The sequence below is a fragment of the Ruditapes philippinarum genome, unplaced genomic scaffold (genome assembly GCF_026571515.1).
Source record: "Ruditapes philippinarum isolate M1 unplaced genomic scaffold, ASM2657151v2 ctg4748_1_1_1_1, whole genome shotgun sequence".
Lineage (NCBI taxonomy): Eukaryota > Metazoa > Mollusca > Bivalvia > Venerida > Veneridae > Ruditapes > Ruditapes philippinarum.
The window spans coordinates 34475-53152 of NW_026860573.1; the positions used below are offsets into that span (position 1 = coordinate 34475).

The 18678-nt window shown below is 33.1% G+C and overlaps 2 protein-coding genes across 3 annotated transcripts; one reads left to right on the plus strand and one right to left on the minus strand.

Moving 5' to 3' along the window:
- Positions 1–92: 92 nt before the first annotated feature.
- On the plus strand, positions 93–4848 carry LOC132760653 (uncharacterized). The gene is made up of 5 exons (XM_060752677.1): positions 93–201; positions 552–698; positions 1449–1551; positions 1996–2126; positions 2997–4848. The coding sequence occupies exons 1-5, from the start codon at positions 160–162 to the stop codon at positions 3258–3260; spliced, it is 687 nt and encodes a 228-aa protein (XP_060608660.1). The 5' UTR covers positions 93–159; the 3' UTR covers positions 3261–4848.
- Positions 4849–7956: 3108 nt separating this feature from the next.
- Positions 7957–15920, minus strand: LOC132760654 (protein Dr1-like). 2 transcript variants are annotated; one of them, XM_060752679.1, is made up of 4 exons: positions 15785–15920; positions 13407–13721; positions 10527–10690; positions 7957–8280 (listed from the first exon to the last, which is right to left on the minus strand). In XM_060752679.1, exons 2-4 carry the CDS (start codon positions 13636–13638, stop codon positions 8179–8181), a joined length of 498 nt encoding a protein of 165 aa, XP_060608662.1. In that variant the 5' UTR covers positions 13639–13721; positions 15785–15920; the 3' UTR covers positions 7957–8178. The 2 variants fall into 2 exon arrangements, with proteins under 2 accessions (XP_060608662.1, XP_060608661.1); XM_060752678.1 differs by having other exon boundaries at positions 15738–15905.
- Positions 15921–18678: the final 2758 nt, after the last annotated feature.

Below are 18678 nucleotides of genomic sequence, written 5' to 3' on the forward strand. Positions count from 1 at the left end.
TAATCTGCCAGAGATAAAATTATGTGTTTAAAGTAATTGATATCGCTCACTATTAAAGTTTTTTTGTTTTGTTATAATTTTTAATAATATATTTTATAACAACTCTTCCCTCATATTGAAGGGAGACAATTATTGCATCTGTCAAACTCTACTTTCAAGATGTTTTTATCGGCAAAGTCGGTCATAACTACGGTTAGAAAGGTAACCGGGGTTAAAGATGGTGTAAATAAAAACAATAAAACATTTTCCAAGAACATTTTTTATAAATTTCTGCATGACATTTTCCTATTTTTCATTCTGCCTTAATTGAAATATTTTCTGTTCAATTCGTACTTAGATAGACTCGTACCTATTTTCATGTTATCTCGTAACTTTTTTGATAATAATTGGTGTATGGGTGAGAACTGATGATTCTACATTCTCTGATCAATTATAGAACTCTCTGTGTATACCAAGTCCCTGTTTATATCACACACATCATCTTAACTGCTAATTATAATGTCACCAATGGATAAACATTGATAGCAGATTCCTGTGAATTTTTGTTGCAGTTACCAATCTTATGCAATCAGACAAGAACACTTCTCACATCATCATGTTGTTTGTCAGAGAAGAAAGACTTCAGCAGGTTTCCTGTACCGGCTTTGGACTCATTGCCAGAAGATGTGCAAGAAAGGTTTAATATTGTTACAGAAAAGGTTAGTATAGCTTTAAGGCTACACTTGATGACTATAGTTGCAGCTTGTTATTGGAAACAGTTTTAACAGTGTGAAAAGTGGCTGAGTGATTTACATGATGGACTACATGTAGTAATTTAAGGATTGCTGACGGCATGGGTTCAAACCCTGTCGGGGGGCAAGCCGTTGAAATATTTTATAGTTATTTTTATAATTTTTGGTCTGCTCATCTGTACTGACTTTGTATTATTTATTAGGATATAGGTTTGCAATGTCATATTTTGTTAACCAATTTCTTGTAAAATTGTTCTTCTGACATGACATATATTTTGTTAAGCTCGTTGACTTCAAACAACTTGCCCCTCACCGCTGTGGGTTCCAATTCCGACAGGGACTTTGGATTCTTTCATGTGAGGAAGCTATACAGCTAGCTTACGGAATGTCGGTGGTTCTACTCAGGTGCCCATTCCTGCCTGAAATAATGCATGGAAGGGCACCTGAGGTCTTCCTCCACGAGTAAAGCTGGAATGTTGCGATATGACCTATACTGTGTCGATATGACATAAAACCCAATTAGACAAACATATATTTTGTAAGTTTATCACCAGGTTTAACCAGCTGCAAGTGACATGTAAAATATTTGTGTAATATAATTGTATGTACATGTAGCAAACACTTTCATAGGTTGAATCTATTGCTAGTAAAATCTATGTACTCAATAATTCATTTAACCTTTAATGAGAACTCATGTCTGACAATTGTTTTTTGCAGTCTGGTTTTACACCAAATGTATTTAGAGGAATGTCCTACAGACCTGAGGAGTCTCGTGCATTCTTTAATTACTATGATGTTGTAATGAATGATAGACCAGGAGGTAAATGACCTTCACATTAAACATGTATCCATGGTAACAGAGAGTTCAGTGCCAAACCATTCTAACACAGTGAACAAACAGATATTTTACACAGCTTTGTTTAAAATTGTTATAATGTTAAGGGAAACGACTTTAAAACAGTTTTTGTGTTGCCTACATGTATTATGTTTAAGAGAAAAAATTCTAGCACAGTTTTTGTATTATCTGGAAACAATTTTAAGTATCTTTTTGTGTTAAAAAAGAAATTAAAATGTTTATTTAAAGTAAGTGATAATAATAGGTTTCCAGCCCAATAATACAAAGTAAATAAATTTGTATAAACTACTGTATTTCACTATAATAAACATACCTTTATTTCAGACATTTTTCTGTAAAATTCACTAAGGTAAATGGGGCTCATATAAGGAATGATATGTTATTTTTTTTCTTTATCTTCACATACAGGAAATCTGACAAAAGCAGACAAAGAAATGATTGTAGTAGCAACATCAGCTGAGAACAAGTGCCTATACTGTATAGTAGCTCATAGTGCACTTCACAGAATTTTTGCCAAAAACCCTTACCTTGCAGATCAGGTATCAGTCTACTTTTACTACATAGTAGATAAATACATTATAGGGAATATTACACAAATGTTTTACAGAGTATTACATAAATGAACGTCATAGGGAATGATGCACAAATATTGTAGGGAGTATTGCATGAATGGTACAATGCATCGGGAAAATTGCGCAAATGTTTTAGTGAATATTGCACAGATGTTGTAGGGAGTATTGCTTGAATGTAACAATGCATAGGGATTACTGCACAAATTGAAATGTTGCAGGGAACATTGTATAAATATTGTAGAGTATTGCATGATAGTTACAATGCATGGGGAATATTGCACAAATGGTATAGGGAATATTTCACAAATATTGTGGGAGATTGCATGAATGTTACAATGCATAGGGAAAATTGCACAAATGTTATGGAGAATATTCCAAAAATGTTGTAAGGAATACTGCACAAATGTTGAAGGGATTATTGTATAAATGTTACAATGTTACGTATAGGGAATATTGCACACATGTTATAGGGAATATAGCATACATATTATAGGGAGTATTGCATGATAGTTACAATGCACAGGGAATATTGCACAAATGTTACAGGGAATATTGCATTAATATTGTAGGGAGTATTGCATAATAGTTACAATGCATACAAAATAATGCAGCAAATGTTATAGGGAATATTGCATAAATATTAAAGGGAGTATTGTATAATAGTTACAATGCATACGGAATATTACATGTCATAGGGAATATTGCGTAAAATATTGTGCGGAGTATTGCATGAATGTTACAATGTATAGGGAATATTACACAAAATAATTACACATGACAAAATAAATATATTTATTTATTGTATATACATACAGTTCCTTTGTCTGATCTATACAGATTGCTGCCAACTGGAAAACAGCCGATCTCGATGACAGGCAGAGGGCCATTTTAGAAGTAGCCATAGATTTGTGCCATTGTAGACCTTTGACGGAAGAAAAATGTGAAAACCTGAAGAAAAACGGACTAACGGACGATGATCTATGGGACATTGGAGCAGTGGTTGCCCTGTTTGCTTTGTCAAACAGGATGGCTTTCACTATGAATCTAAAACCTAATGAAGAGTTTTATTTGATGGGGCGGGTGAAGAAAGAGAAGAAATAATATAGAGTGTTTCATTAAGAATATATATAATGTTATAAGAACAGTTCAGTATTAAGGTGGAATGCTTTTTATAAACTTGTGAAAATTCACCATTTCTTACAACTATTGTGTTTGTTAGGTTTTTTTTAAAGCCAGTTTGGACACATTTTTTGTACATCCACCTAACAGGCTTTCCTCATGGATAGTAACTACTGGATAACTAACCAGTTTTCACAATTTTTCCACAAGTGACTAACTACTAATCCCACTACTAAATTCATGATCTTGTGATGGATGGCAAAATTTCACAAGTGTATGATAAATGGCCAAGTTTCACAAGTTTATGGTTGATGGTTTATGATAGATGGCAAAATTTCACAAATTTATGATAGATGGCAAAATTTCACAAATTTATGATAGATGGCAAAATTTCACAAATTTATGATAGATGGCAAAATTTCACAAATTTATGATAAATGGCAAAATTTCACAAATTTATGATGGATGCGAAATTTCACAAACTTATGATAAAGGGCAAAATTTCACAAGTTTAAGGTTGATGGCAAACTTTCACAAGTTTATGATGGGATATTTTGTGTTAACTGTTCTATTTTTATGCATCTGTGATAAGTTTTTGTTTTGTACATTGTTAAATTTCTTGTGAGTAGACCATTAAAAAAAAGTCATTTTTGTATTCACAAACTTAAAAGCAATGCTTTGATTATGGTCTAAATGAAAAGGCATTGTTTGCTGTTTAAATGTACAAAATGTATATGTCACTTGATTTAGATTTTTCTGTTTGTCTACTTTATGTCCTTTTATAAATGCGATACAATCAATTTTTCAATTGAGCATGATTTATTTATTATTCACAGTATCACAACTTTAATGGCCCATTAAGCTAAAAATGATTGTAATAGTTTCATTTTTCAGAAGTTTAAATTTTGATGTCGTGTGACAGTGTCCAAACATTACATATAGTGCATGCAGATGAAGTGACTTTTGCTTCCTTTGTGTTTAGGCAGTACGGTTATAGTGAATCAGTATTGTGTTTGAAAGTTAAAATATATGGCCTTAATTTGCATTTTGCTACATTAATCAGAAATTGATGCTATTCAGTATTCAGGTGTACATCTTAAATTTCTTTATCTGTCATTGCAACATTATAAAACACATTTTCGCACTTTTTGCAGTCAAGGAAAAAAGGATATTTCTTTTTATTTCTGTGGCTTTAATGTGCTTTAATATTTTGTATTTTTTTGTTGTATGTATTTTAAAATTATTGTTGCTAACGTTTATTTGTTTGTTTCATTTTACGCCTTTTCTCCAACAGTATTTCAGTCATATAGGCGGGTAGTTTGCTAACCATCGTTCCTGGAGAGTTATTAGACTTTCCTTCCTCCATGCTAAACTACCAAAGCATCTCCCGGGGATTGAACCCACACCAGAGAGGTAATTGGATTAGAAGTCATCGACTCTAACCCCTCGACCACAGAGGGGGTAAACATAAGTGTCTATTTTATGTGTTGTTTTCATAATATATGTCATGTTGTCATGAAGATGTTATTTGGACAGATTTATATTTAGACATTAAAACATTATAAGTGTGTGTAGTAGTCTCTTTTTATTTCTTTTTTGATAGAGCACAACTTCTTACGCATATTATGTCCACCCTAAAACATCATCATATTTCTACCTAGTGTTTTTAACAGGATAAAGGCTATGGTTGTATACCGACTACTTTGGACAAAGATATTTTATAAATATATGGATTGTAAGTGCCTTCAAAGGAGCTAGCTAATGTCCAAGACCCTAAGATTTGAAATGCTTTCCTACTGATTTACTAGGGCACTTACAAGGGAAAACATTGCAAAAGATAAAAAAGAAATATAATGCAAATTAAAAAATGTCTAAAGAGTATTTTCAGTCCTGTCATATCAAAAATCCTTCTTGTAGAGTACCTATAAAAGGGTGGTTTTGAACCAGAAGTTAGGTTGGTTTCCTATTTAGACCAATGTTGCAAGCGATCCATCCCTGGTGGTGCCATATTTGATGCCAGGGCAATGATTAAATAAAAAACGTTTGCAGAAACAATTTTTTGAGATTAAATTTCCATTTGATGACCAATAAATTGTGTGCAAAATTTCAGATAATTCTCTCACTCCAGTTTTATATAATTATTATTCAAGTTGTGAAAAATAATTCAAATTTTCTGTTTTTCAGATTTTTGGACTTCACTGGAGTGCCTTTAAAGTCTTGTTTCCTATACAAATCAATGTGAAGTGAATGACCCTGCAGCTGGGCATTTTTTTGACCCCAGGGGCATAACCTATACAGCTTGTTTTACAGGCCCTCTGGGCAATGCTAAATGTCATATGTTTGCTCTAGAAATATTAGAAAGGAAGATTTAAAACATGTTTTCCTATGAAAGTCTTTGTAAACGTAATGACCTCGAGTTGACCCTGGGAGCCAGGTTTATACAAATAATGTACACAACCATAGGTTAATAATACCGTATAAGTTGTTTTTTCTGCGGGCTCCAAATTCTGCGGTTTTTCCAAATTATGGCACGTTTTTATTTCTGCGGACTTTATTTCTGCGGCACATTCTTAGGGCAACACGTGATTTCATTTCTGCGACTCTTCTTATCAAAGTCTAAGTCACATTACTGTATTTTATTTGCATGTACACATTCACATTTGTTTATCGTCGTCACCACAAAACTGTTTGCAAACAAATATAATGCACAACAATAGAATGTTATATTATAATCTTTTGATCAGCGTGAAATGACGTGTGAATATTATACCTTGGTTGTATCTTTAATTGAGCCGTGTCACGACAGAACCAACATAATGGGTTTGCGACCAGCATCCGCGCAGTCTGATCAGGATCCATGCTGTTTGCTTACAAACTCTATAACAAGTAGAGAAACCGATAGCGAACAGCATGGATCCTGATCAGACTGCGGGGATGCGCAGGCTGGTCTAGATCCATGCTGATCGCTAACCCATTATGTTGGTTTTGTCGTGACGCGGCTCAATTTAATTTTGGTGATGTTCATAAAATGTGCACTTAAAATTCGAGAAAATATGCTACGACAAAATGACTTATCATAAACTCTTTATTTAAATTTATTGCCGACTGTTTAAGGAGTTAATTAATTTGGTTGTCAACACATACCTTCATTTACGTAAATAATATTTATATTCATATTAATTTTATTATTTAATTGACATGACCTTTAAATTCAATGTTATGCATGTATAGATAATAAACTACATGTGTATGTTTAAATCTAAAATTTAATGAACGATATGTTCTGTTCTGTTTAATACCGTAAATCAGATGACAATTAAAGTATATGACGATTATTTAGCAGTATAAGGGTTGAAATAGTTTGTATGATTTAGTGATAAACAAACCTTTAGCATATCGGCAATCACTATACAGTATATGCTGGCAGACAGCAGTTTCATTCAACATGAAAATCCATTAACCGTTCTAATCCGTTAGTCGTTATTACTGTAGACGAAACAGATCATAATGCAGTACACAACTAGTACCAGATTAAAAAATATGGAGAAATATTCTGCTGTTTTTATTTCTGCGGTGCTGAAACTGACCGCAGGAAACGCAGAAATAAAGTCACCAAATAAAGTCACCGCAGAAAAAACCACATATACGGTACATGCCAAATATCTTAGCTTCGAGTAATGTAGTTTCTGGAGAGAGGATTTTAAATCTATTTCTAATACTAGTTGATGACTAGTTGAATGACTTGGGATGGACCATAATTAATATACACTGATCTGTTTTGTAGAGGTATGAAAACTACCTACACTAAGGGATTTTTAGTTGAGTAAATATTAAGTGACCCAAACAGTGTATAATTTGTATATTTTTGTAGCAATTAAATATGAAATGATCAAAGCTAAATATCTAGGCCGTAAGCATTGTGTTCTAAGAGGAAGATTTAGATGTGCTTTAATAAAGTCTTTATGAACAAAATCACCAGGATGGGGTCAAATATAATCCTGGGGCTTGATAATATCACTTGTAGAAGACCATGCCACTTTTTAGCCAGAAATCAAAGCTCTATTTTTAAGAAGTCCATGGTGGGACAATGGTCAGTCCCTAGGGGCATAATTTATACAACTTTTGTAGAGGTCTTCTAGGCCTTGTAGGCAATACTGTGTGTAAACTGTCTACATGTAAGCTCTAGGACTTGAAGTTCCAGAGCACATGGGCTGTTGAATTATTGATCTAAAACCGTTTTTACCTACAAGGTAAATGTGACCTTGACCTTTTACCCCTTGACCTCAAAATCTACAGGGGTCATTTACTGCTCATGACCAATGTACATACCAAGTTTAAAATTCCTAGGCCTTAGCGTTCTTTAGTTATTGATTGGAAACTGTTTTTACCTACAAGGTCAATGTGACCTTGACCTTTGAATCCAAAATTAAAATTCCTAGGCCTTAGCGTTCTTTAGTTATTGATTGGAAACCATTTGGTCTACGGACCGACAGACAAATGAAAAGCTATATATCCCAACATCTATGCGGGTGTGTGTGGGGGGGATAGGGAGGGCATGATAAATCATGGATTATGATGCATAACAGGTGAACATCAGTCACATCATGCTGTCACAAAAGTTAACCTTGTAGCACTGTACGCATTGCTGAGCTTATGAAATTGAAAGGTCATTGTTAAGTTCCTTTTTTTTGCATTTATTATATATTTGAAAACATCATCACAAAACATACTCACTAAAACAACAGTATTTATGTCCATTACATGAATCATTACTACATGCCATACAAATCAAAATTACACGTCACACAAAGTAATATTGCATGTCACACAAGTCTTTATTTCATGTCCCACAAAGTGATATTTCATGAATTATGAATAATCATCATCATCGTCCTCTCCATTATTGGCGCTTTGTTGTTGCTGTTGTTTGTTGTTGTTGTTGTAGTGCTTGTTGCATCTGCTGCCACTGTTGTTGCTCTAACTGAGCCTGCTCTTGTCTTGCCTGAAGTGTACAGAGAAAATTCTCATAACTTTAAAGGCACATAATGCCTCAAATATTCATTTAAAAATTATTTTTTTAGAAATGTCAAAACACGTGTTGAGTAACATGTAAATAATGGATTAAAAACATGTAAGTTGTTTTTGAGAAATAAGGCTAAATGAGCCAAGAGTGACAATCATTAAATGTCAGAGGGGCATATTTTAATAAGTGACAACAACTCAATCTAATTTTAAGTACTCAACGTTACATCGTATAGTTGAGTACTATTGTCCTTACGGACATTGTATAACAAAACCGGTTTGTCACGGTTCGTGAATAAGAGTTTATGTTTGGCGGGTATTGATTGTTGAAATCAGTTGTAGCGAGATTTTCTACGTGGCAATTTCAAATTCAATTTCAAGAATGATATCAGACGTGTAGTACCTTTGGTGATATTAATTTTCTTTTTTAGCATGTTCGGAAATGTTCCGTGATTCCTTTATCCTGAGGAATGAATTTAAAGTTTTACGTTTAAATAAACTTTAACGTGCATGCCACGGAAACACGTTTCCCCCTACAAAGTAGGTTAGGTTGTTCGTGGGCGGCTGTCATTCCTAAGACGGATTTGCGATCAATTTTGTAAAAACTACATTTTTCATAAATTTGTTCGGAACATGCTTGTTAACGTGACCTCTTAATTTTGCAAAGGGTCAAGATAATGTTATCTGTCAATCAAAATGTTATATATTGAAAGACAAAATAATACAGATTATTATTTTCATATCCGTGTATTAGATATATACTGTTCAGTAGGATGTGTATTCCTCCATTGTCTAAGTTTTGGTTTACATAAATGTGAAATATATGTAACATATTTAGTCGTGCACATACAATAAATAAGCATTTCTCTCGCAAACGCATAACAGAGTTGTTATTTCTTTGGTTTTTATAGGAAAGATAGTTAGGACTAATGATTTGCATGTGAAAGTACATGACTGTATAATATTCTGTTGGAAAGATTATTGATTTTTCTAACCAATAGTCTATTTTCGCAAGATTTGCAATGTGCAATAAGATTTGAGCAGGTCAATTAAATTACATGTGATTTTGTATACTTGTTGTAAGCATGGCTCAGATGCATTGTGATTTGAGAGAGTAGCAAAGAACTTATTCATGTTATAGCAAAATTCAGAGGTTATTGGGTAAATGCATAATTATCAGAAATAAAAACGGATCTAGAGTTAGTTTATGGAGAAAATGCCCTTCCATATTGTACAATTGCCAGGTGGGCAACAATGTTTATGTAATGTAAAACTAATGTTAAGGATGATCCCTGCATTGGAAGCCAATTTTCGCTACCTCTGAAAAAGACGAACATAGTTGATGAAGATGCTAGATATACTGTGGACGAGATAAGTGGCATATCGGGCCTTTAAGTGCGATGTGTTTTCCATCTTGAAAGAAAAGTTAAAGTTATGGAATGTGTGTGCCCCTGGGATCCCACATTTGTTAACTTCTGACCAGAAAAGAGAGCAGGTTGAAAAAGCCTCGGACTTATTGACTAGGTTCAAAGATCGAGACTCTGGATGCCCTGAGAGAAACTGTCACAGGGATGAATATGGCTTTATCTTTTTGAGCCCGACAAAATGTGGGTAGGTAAAAAACAGTGATTGCCCACTTGTTGCTAGATGTAGCCATAACGTTAAAAAAAGTTATGCATGCTCTATTTTTTGACAGTGATGGAATAGTGGCCAATGTCACTGTGCCTTGATCATGTTCTCACTGCTGTAGTTACTCATTACATGACAAAGAACCCAAGGTCCAGGATTCACATTACTCCATGATATTGCACCTGCACAATGGTCAGCCTTGGTACAAGCTTATTAAGAGGAAGAGAGAATTGAAGTTTTGCTACCTCCAGCTTATAGTCTTGACCTCTCCTTGTGACTGGTTAAATTCATACAACAAATCTTGCCTTCCCGGCCGTTTGTTTGAAACCTGTAGTGCAGTTGGAAGCACTCTCCACCAGTGTATAAACAGTATACCCAAAGAACAGTTCAAAAATCCTTTTTTTGGATTGGATTCTGAGGCTTGAAAATTGTGTGAAGGTCGATGTTGAGTATTTTGAAGGACTCAAATAAGTTTTCATTTTTCATAGGTATGACTTATTCATAAAAATGTGCGGCCTTTGCCACTAATTAAAATATGCCCATTGTATATTTTATATTAATTTACTTAGAGCAAATGACTTAAAGATGTAAACCAACCCGTGCAAACAATTCCTGCTGTTGCCTGAGTAACTCCTCCTCAGGTATACCAAGATTTTCCAGTCTAGAACTGCCCCGCCTTTTCTTTGCCGCAACGGCTTTTGCTTCTTTTAAAACTTCTGTAGCATCTTCCTTGTATGCTCCAAATCCTAGAGTGTCTAATGCTGAAATTAAAGTGGATTGGCCATAAATAGACACATTTTTCTAAGTCTTTAAAATAATGATAAAAACGATAAAAATGAATCATTTTGGATACTCTTACAAAATATTTCTTGAAAAAATAGATGTTGATCAAGTTCTAAGTGTTTTAGTATGAACATTTATATGATGAATAAAATAACATTTTATTCTAGACAATTTAATATTTGCAAAATAGAGGATATTCAAGTTTTGTGTAAAAATACCGTATATATTTTCATCCAGTGGTATGAAAATAAATATTTCATGAGTGGCAGTAGCCACAAGTGAAATACGATAATTTTCATACCACAAGATGAAAATAAATCCTGTATTTATAGAAAAAAACTTGAATTTTCTGTTTGTTTTTTTTTATACATTTTTCTTTTTATTTTGACATTACAAATTGAAAGACTTCCCCTTAAATTTTGTGCCTTGGCTGACTTTAGAAGAAAGTAGTCTGGGAAGACACCAGTGAAAATACGGAAAATATGTTTAAGTGCAGTGGAAACTAGAACTGCCACTGTCATGGCATGAATACCCCCGCATACCACTTTGTCAGAAGCTTTTTTTAAGTCAAGGCCCCTGTGATCTTGAACTTTGACCCAGTGACCTCAAAATCAATAGGGGTCATCTACTAATCACGACTAACCTCCATGCCAAATATGAAGACTGTGGGTCAAAGGAATCTCAAGTTATTGGGCGGACAAGCTTTTTTTTAGTCAAGGACCCTGTGACCTTGACCTTTGACCCAGTGACCTCAAAATCAATAGGGGTCATCTACTAATCATGACTAACCTCCATGCCAAATATGAAGACTGTGGGTCAAAGGAATCTCAAGTTATTGGGCGGACAAGCTTTTTTTAGTCAAGGACCCTGTGACCTTGACCTTTGACCCAGTGACCTCAAAATCAATAGGGGTCATCTACTAATCATGACTAACCTCCATGCCAAATATGAAGACTGTGGGTCAAAGGAATCTCAAGTTATTGGGCGGACAAGCTTTTTTTAGTCAAGACCCCTGTGACCTTGACCTTTGACCCAGTGACCTCAAAATCAATAGGGGTCATCTACTAATCATGACTAACCTCCATGCCAAATATGAAGACTGTGGGCCAAAGGATTCTCAAGTTATTGGGTGGACAAGCTTTTTAAAGTCAAGGCCCCTGTGACCTTGACCTTTGACCCAATGACCCCAAAATCAATAGGGGTCATCTACTAATCATGACTAACCTCCATGCCAATTATGAAGACTGTGGGCCAAAGGAATCTCAAGTAATTGGGCGGACAAGGAAAAACGGACGGGGAGACGTCCGGATGTCTGGACAAGCTGATTCCAGTATACCCCCCTTACAACTTAATTGTGCGGGGGTATAAATAAATTTAAGTGAAAATATGCTATTTATTTCATCAATATCTCTCAATATATAATAAACATAAATATTTAATACTGGATCATATATCACTTATATTACACTTACCAACAACATCCATATATAATTCTTTCTTGGGTTTTTGGCATGTATTATACTAAATACTGTCCACATAATTAATAATGGTATCACAGACTTTTCATTATGAACTTATCCACATTAACACCACAAAAGTTGACAACAAGTAAGAAGACAATCATGTACATTTACTTTAATAACTTAAAAGTAATATAGAAATCGTCCTATAAAAATTCTATGGCATTTCAAATAACTTAATCATTTTGTTCATTGTACCCCCAAGATAACAATTTATGTGTAATAATAATGAAATATAGCATAACTTCTAAGTATAAACACAACTGTCATAATAAGTATAGAAAACTTTAAAGCAGCATGCCTCCAGATTCATGCTTATTTTCATGAAATTTTTTAGAATTTATAAAAAAGTGAAATATTGTAAAGTGAACTAAGGAAGTAATTTACATCTTGCAAATGGCAATTAAGATCTATGAAAAAATACCATAATTAGATCAGAATATGCAAAATAGCCCTTACTGTGCCAGTGACACAGCAAAAATATGGTGATAAATACTGCAAATCTGTCATTAATTGCAAATATTGTATAGCATATTGTAAATTATTCTTAAAACCTAATTATATTTTTCACAAGGTTGATTTCTTGAACTATTTTGGCTATTTTGGCTAATGTGGAGGCATGCAGCTTTTAACATTTTTTCATAGCTTTTATAAATACTTATCAGAGCGGGGGGTATTTCATGGTATAATCGCAAAAGGGGCAGACAAAACTTGCTGTTTATTCAATTTCTGGGGAAAACTGACTGATATAAAAAACAAATTCTTTGGGGAAGCTGCCAATGACTCTTAAGCATATTTATCAGCGGCACAGGAGTGTAAAAAAGCCATGTAATAAAAATGATATTACACTAGTCAGTGTAATAACACTTTGATGTGACGTCATTTGTGCTACATGTAAACATAGCATTGAAGCGCGCTAATGTTAGCATTACATTAAGAGGTGTCTACAAAAAATGACTCATTTTAGCTGTAAACCGTTCTCTTTTTGAATATGTGATAAATAGAATACTATATTTGTGTAGATTCAATACTAAATTTATTGAACTTGTTGAATAAAGCAATATCATGCTCAACAGAGGTTTGCATGATATGATTTTATTCAACTCATTCAATAAATTTAGTATTAAATCTACCCTCATTCAATATCCTCTATATAAGGCTGTAAGACAGTTACCAGCTAGTATATGTTCAGGAGAGATAGTTTTCTTGAACTGTTTATTGCAGATTTCATTGGCTTCTGTTGATACAAGGTGTATAAACTCTGTACAACAGTTAAGTATCAGTTCTCGGGCATCGTTGGCCACTCTCACATTAGGTATAATCTCCTTTATCATTTTGTTAAGTGACGCCCTCGGTATGCTGAGTTCATCATCGTCCCTGTTCTCTGCCATGCTTGCCGCAGACATCTTGTACAGATTTCACAGGGGTTGCTCACCAAACTTACTCACCACATACTGAACTTGATCAATACAAATGAAAAAGTGTCCACCTGCAAATAAAAAACAAAAGAATATTAGAGATTAAAAAAAAAGTTTCTTTTGTTAAAAATTTACACTCATTTATTGTCTCTTCTTCAAAATAAGTATTATTTAATCTATTAACTTATATAACATGAATAAACATTAACATAAACATGTTACTATGAAAAGTTTGAATAAAAATTGTTAATATAGATTAATTTATTTTTAAACATTTATCATCAAGCTTAAGGGGGAACCACTTTAAATAGTCTGATAGGTGTAGGTAAAATAATCAGCAATGAAAGTTATTTACACATTGAAAATAACACTTACAATCTATGTTATTAATTAATTATAAACAAGAATTTGTAACAGACTTACTAACAGGTAAGTTTTACATGAAGCACAAATTTGTGCCATTTCAAAAGATTGAGGTATGGATCCATCATCTGGACTTTCAGTGCAAAAATTTGATCAATGCTAGATTTGCACATGCCAATAACAATAAATTCATTTAATAAATAAAGTGAAATAACTCATGTTTAAGCGTCAACAGAAATACATTTGTAAACTTGTTATCACTATTTCAAAGCCACAAAATGTGACAAATACAAAATTAATACAGGATATGGTCTGTTACAGGATATATTTCATGTCCAGTCATCAATCAAGGTATGTGGGCAGTTCAAAATATGTGTTTGATAGCAGAAATTGAGAAAAACATTTATCATGTTTATCCTAAGTTAGAAATGAATTCTAAGTCCACTCCACTTACAGTATATTAGTATATAGTCTAATGGAATTGACTTACAGTTCATTTCTGACTAAAGGATTACTACCAATTCACTTCTATTCGTGGGCATGGAATTTCGTGATTTTATCAAAACGGGCATTTTCGTGGGTTATAAAATTCATGTTTTTTTTTCTTGTAAAAAAAAATAACCCGATGGAAAGTAATCTTACACCTAATCGCCATGCAGTTTCATTTACCCCATGTACAGATCATTGTCAATAAATTTAATCCTTTCCTCTGGGTGAATTGCTGCTTTTTGCAAAAATGAGTAAAATAATGAACATTCTACATTAGAATCGAATCCAGGTCAGCTCGGCCCTAAAACGTACTTGGCCCCCGAGTCAGCTTGGCCCTATTCCAACTCGGCATGGGTCAACTCGGCCCACTTTTCAATTATTAATATTTAGGTTTGTGTTATCACTATTTATTGTAATTACTTATAATACGCCTATTGACAGTTTCCAAATAAGCAGCAGACAGGCTTTTCTTATCAGTAGAATTGCGAGTAAAGATAACCGATTGCGTATCTCACTGTATTTCTGACTTAAATACCTTCAGTGTCAAATAATGTGTTGAAATATATATTGTTATGGGCTATTATTATCAATCAGTGTGTATGTTAAGGATACGATTAATTAGGTGATAATTATGATTGACTCATTCATTCATTTGATTTTGTGACCACCTGCAATTAATTAGAAGCTTATGATATGAAGTAAACACGTTATTGTTTTATATTTTTTGGAATATTACTTTACAAACAAAATGCCTCTAAGGAAACACATTTTTATTTGATCGATCTATATTAATTTTATCGAATCTGTGAGACAAATAAATAAAAAAAATCTAAATGTACTTATTTCGGCAGAAGTATAATTATATAATAATAAGATATTTCTCATTATTCATTTACCTTAACAACATGCAAAGCAAAGCAAAGTTAATACGTTATATCTATTTTTGTAAAGTGGGCCGAGTTGACCCGTGCCGAGTTGGTACAGGGCCGAGTTGACTCTTTTCCTTAGAATCTACGTTAAAATATTTTGAACAAAAAATTTCTTGTTTCGGTGGATGACTAACATATGTCATTTTTTACTAATTTTAACACTAGTCAATAGGAAAAAAGTAAGATTTCTTTCGGAACGTGCTATGGGTTTATGAGCATTTTCGATATGTCGTCGCCGTGCCAAAAGGCAAAACGTAAAAATATCTCAAACTTTCAAAGCTACGTCGTATTTTAGGACTATCTTACCCCGATAAAATCTTGTTAAATCTAAGTAATATACTATTTTGCTTTACTCAATATATTTAGTAAACACAGCTTTCTGTAAATGATGTCTGTATTCTCTTTTAGAATATTTTGTTTCCGCCAAAACAAAATTCATAAAGTACTGCAAATGGCGTGTTTCTAAAAAGGGAGGTAAGATACTTTTTTTCCACAGGCTTAGTTATATTCCAGTATCCGTTACAGAAACTGTACGTGACTCTACCGGACAAATAAACTATAATATTAAACTTCATGTTATACAGATAAAGTTCAGTAAGAATCGAACAATAAAATGAATTAAACTTGCTGATGACATTTTGATGAAATATTTTATTTTTGTAACGTTTTAAGGCACACAAAAAGCCTGTCTGTGGAAAGATAGCTCACCACCGAGAGTGGTTTATGCCCCTTATATCACAGGGGATTGAAATTCTATCAATAATCGCCCTAAAGTCTGATTTAAAAAGTCCATAACTATTTTTTAACATACGGTATGTATTTTTTTAATCGGACTTCAATGGAAGGAAAAATAAGGCGTTTTAATTAGAACAAACATACAAGCCATACAGCAAAAAGATACAACTAGCATAAAAATACAGGATTTAAAGGAAAATTAACATACATCATATAATCAAAGCATTATAGCAAACTTAAAAGGGATTCACAAAAACAAACAAACAAACATGCAGTCTAAGCATTTTACATAAATTATAAATAAGTAAATTAACAAATATAAAGCAAATTTACAGACACATATAGCACATTTACAAATTGGCCGGGTCACTCCAGACCTAGCTGGATCAGTCTCCCAAACTCTTTGTAGTTTTCAACCTTGCGGATTAGATGTCATTAGGGAGACTGTTCCAAATTTGGGAGCCTTTAAAACTTAAAGAATTCTTACCGTATGTTACTGTTTTGACCCTTGGAATATTAACAATTTTTGATACCTAAAAAAATAATTGGAATCTTTAAATTGAATTTAATTGTGACTTTCCATACAAGCATTTACAACACTTCGTTGGCTATAGTTTTAATTCTTGGTAAATGTAAAATAGGCATATTTACTTTTTTAATCGTGTGTCATATGTAGAATTAAAATCATTTAATACTATTCTTAGTGCTCTAGATCTAGGCTGGAGTTTTTAAAGCTTTTCTGTGTTTGTTTTACAGCAAAAATGCCAAACTAGGGGACAATAGTTAAAATTAGATCTAATAGAAGATTTGTAAACAACAAGAAGACATACTGAATTAAAACAATTCCTAATTCTTAAAAGCACATTTAATAGCTTGACAGCTTTTTACGCATTCTGGTGACCTATACGTATATCAAAGTTAAGTAAAAAGTCTATGTCTACCCAAAGCTCACAATTTATTGTAACGTTATCAAATTGAAATTGTTTTACAACAAAAATACCAAACTAGGGGACAATAGTTAAAATTAGATCTGATAGAAGATTTGTAAACAACAAGAAGACATACTGAATTAAAGCAATTCCTATAATTCTTAAAAGCACATTTAATAGCTTGGCAGCTTTTTACGCATTCTGGTGACCTACAATAATACGTATATCAAAGTTAAGTAAAAAGTCTATGTCTACCCCAAGCTCACAATTTATTGTAACGTTATCAAATTAAAATTCTTTTAAGTGTTCAATTGTAATTTTCCCAACAGCTATGGTTTGAAACTAGTCAGAGTTAACTTGCATTTTATTAATGTTGAACCAGTTAATAAGTATTTTGCTTTCATTTTCTAATGTATTTTTCAGTTTGTCTATTTTTGAGTTGGAGAAGGCATCTGCATAATTGTAGTGGATAAAGTAAAAAAATATCATTCATGAAGTATCACATGTATAATTATGACTTTCTACCAACGTCGTTACATCTTAATCACAGTATGTTTATTTTTTTGTTCCATACATCCAACATGGTTTATGATGTTTTAAGGTTATATATATATATAGTGGATTTGAACATGCCACAACTTACATATAGGGGCCTCAAAGAGTTTTTTCAACATCCGTTTTACTTAATCTTACTACTATGTTTACATTTTAGCCCTGATTTTATCTGGAATTTAATTAAATAAACACATTATCAGGGGATAATTTGGAAATCTGGTACCTAGCTGTCATCGTGGGAGGTGTAAACAACAAGAATTAGCCTATCCTTTAAATCTAGTATTAAGTTGTACGAATTCAAGAAATAGTAGCTTTCAGACGTTAAGATTTGCTTGTATATCTAAGTTTTAATTGGTATTGTACTTCAAAATCCTACCGCCTGTTGAGACTTTTAGATGTTTATCATCTGAAGTGAATACGACTGTGAAATAAAGTCTTTACTAATTGCCAGGACGCAAAGGAAGCAGAAGATGACACAGCTGTATGGCCAATGAGTACCATTTTGTAAACTGATATCTAGAGAATATGTCCTATGTGAGTGATTAAACAATTGGGTTTTATATGATTGCTTGTTTGTTTTTTAATTGACTCAATATGTACTTAAAATTTTATGGCTGTAAGAATAGTTATTGTTAGAATACATTTCAATGTCAGTCTATTATAGATATATACTCAGCTAATGTTGATTGCTCTTTTAAAGACTAAAGTTACAGATTAATTGTCTATGGTGCTGCGTTATGTCGTGCCGTGTCGTGCTGTATATGTCGTACTGTATTAATTGTATCGTTTTTTGTCGTATCGTTTCGTATCGTAGCGTATTGTATCGCATTACTATTATTTTGGTGTACATTTCATGGGTATTGGTATTGCCATGTATTGGTATTGCATTTATACTGTGCCGTATTGTATCGTATTGTTTTTTATTGTATTGTATCGTCGTTTTGTTTCGTATCATATTGATTCGAAACCCATCGCATCGCATTGTAATGCATTGCAATGCTATTGTATTGAAGTGAATTACATTAGTA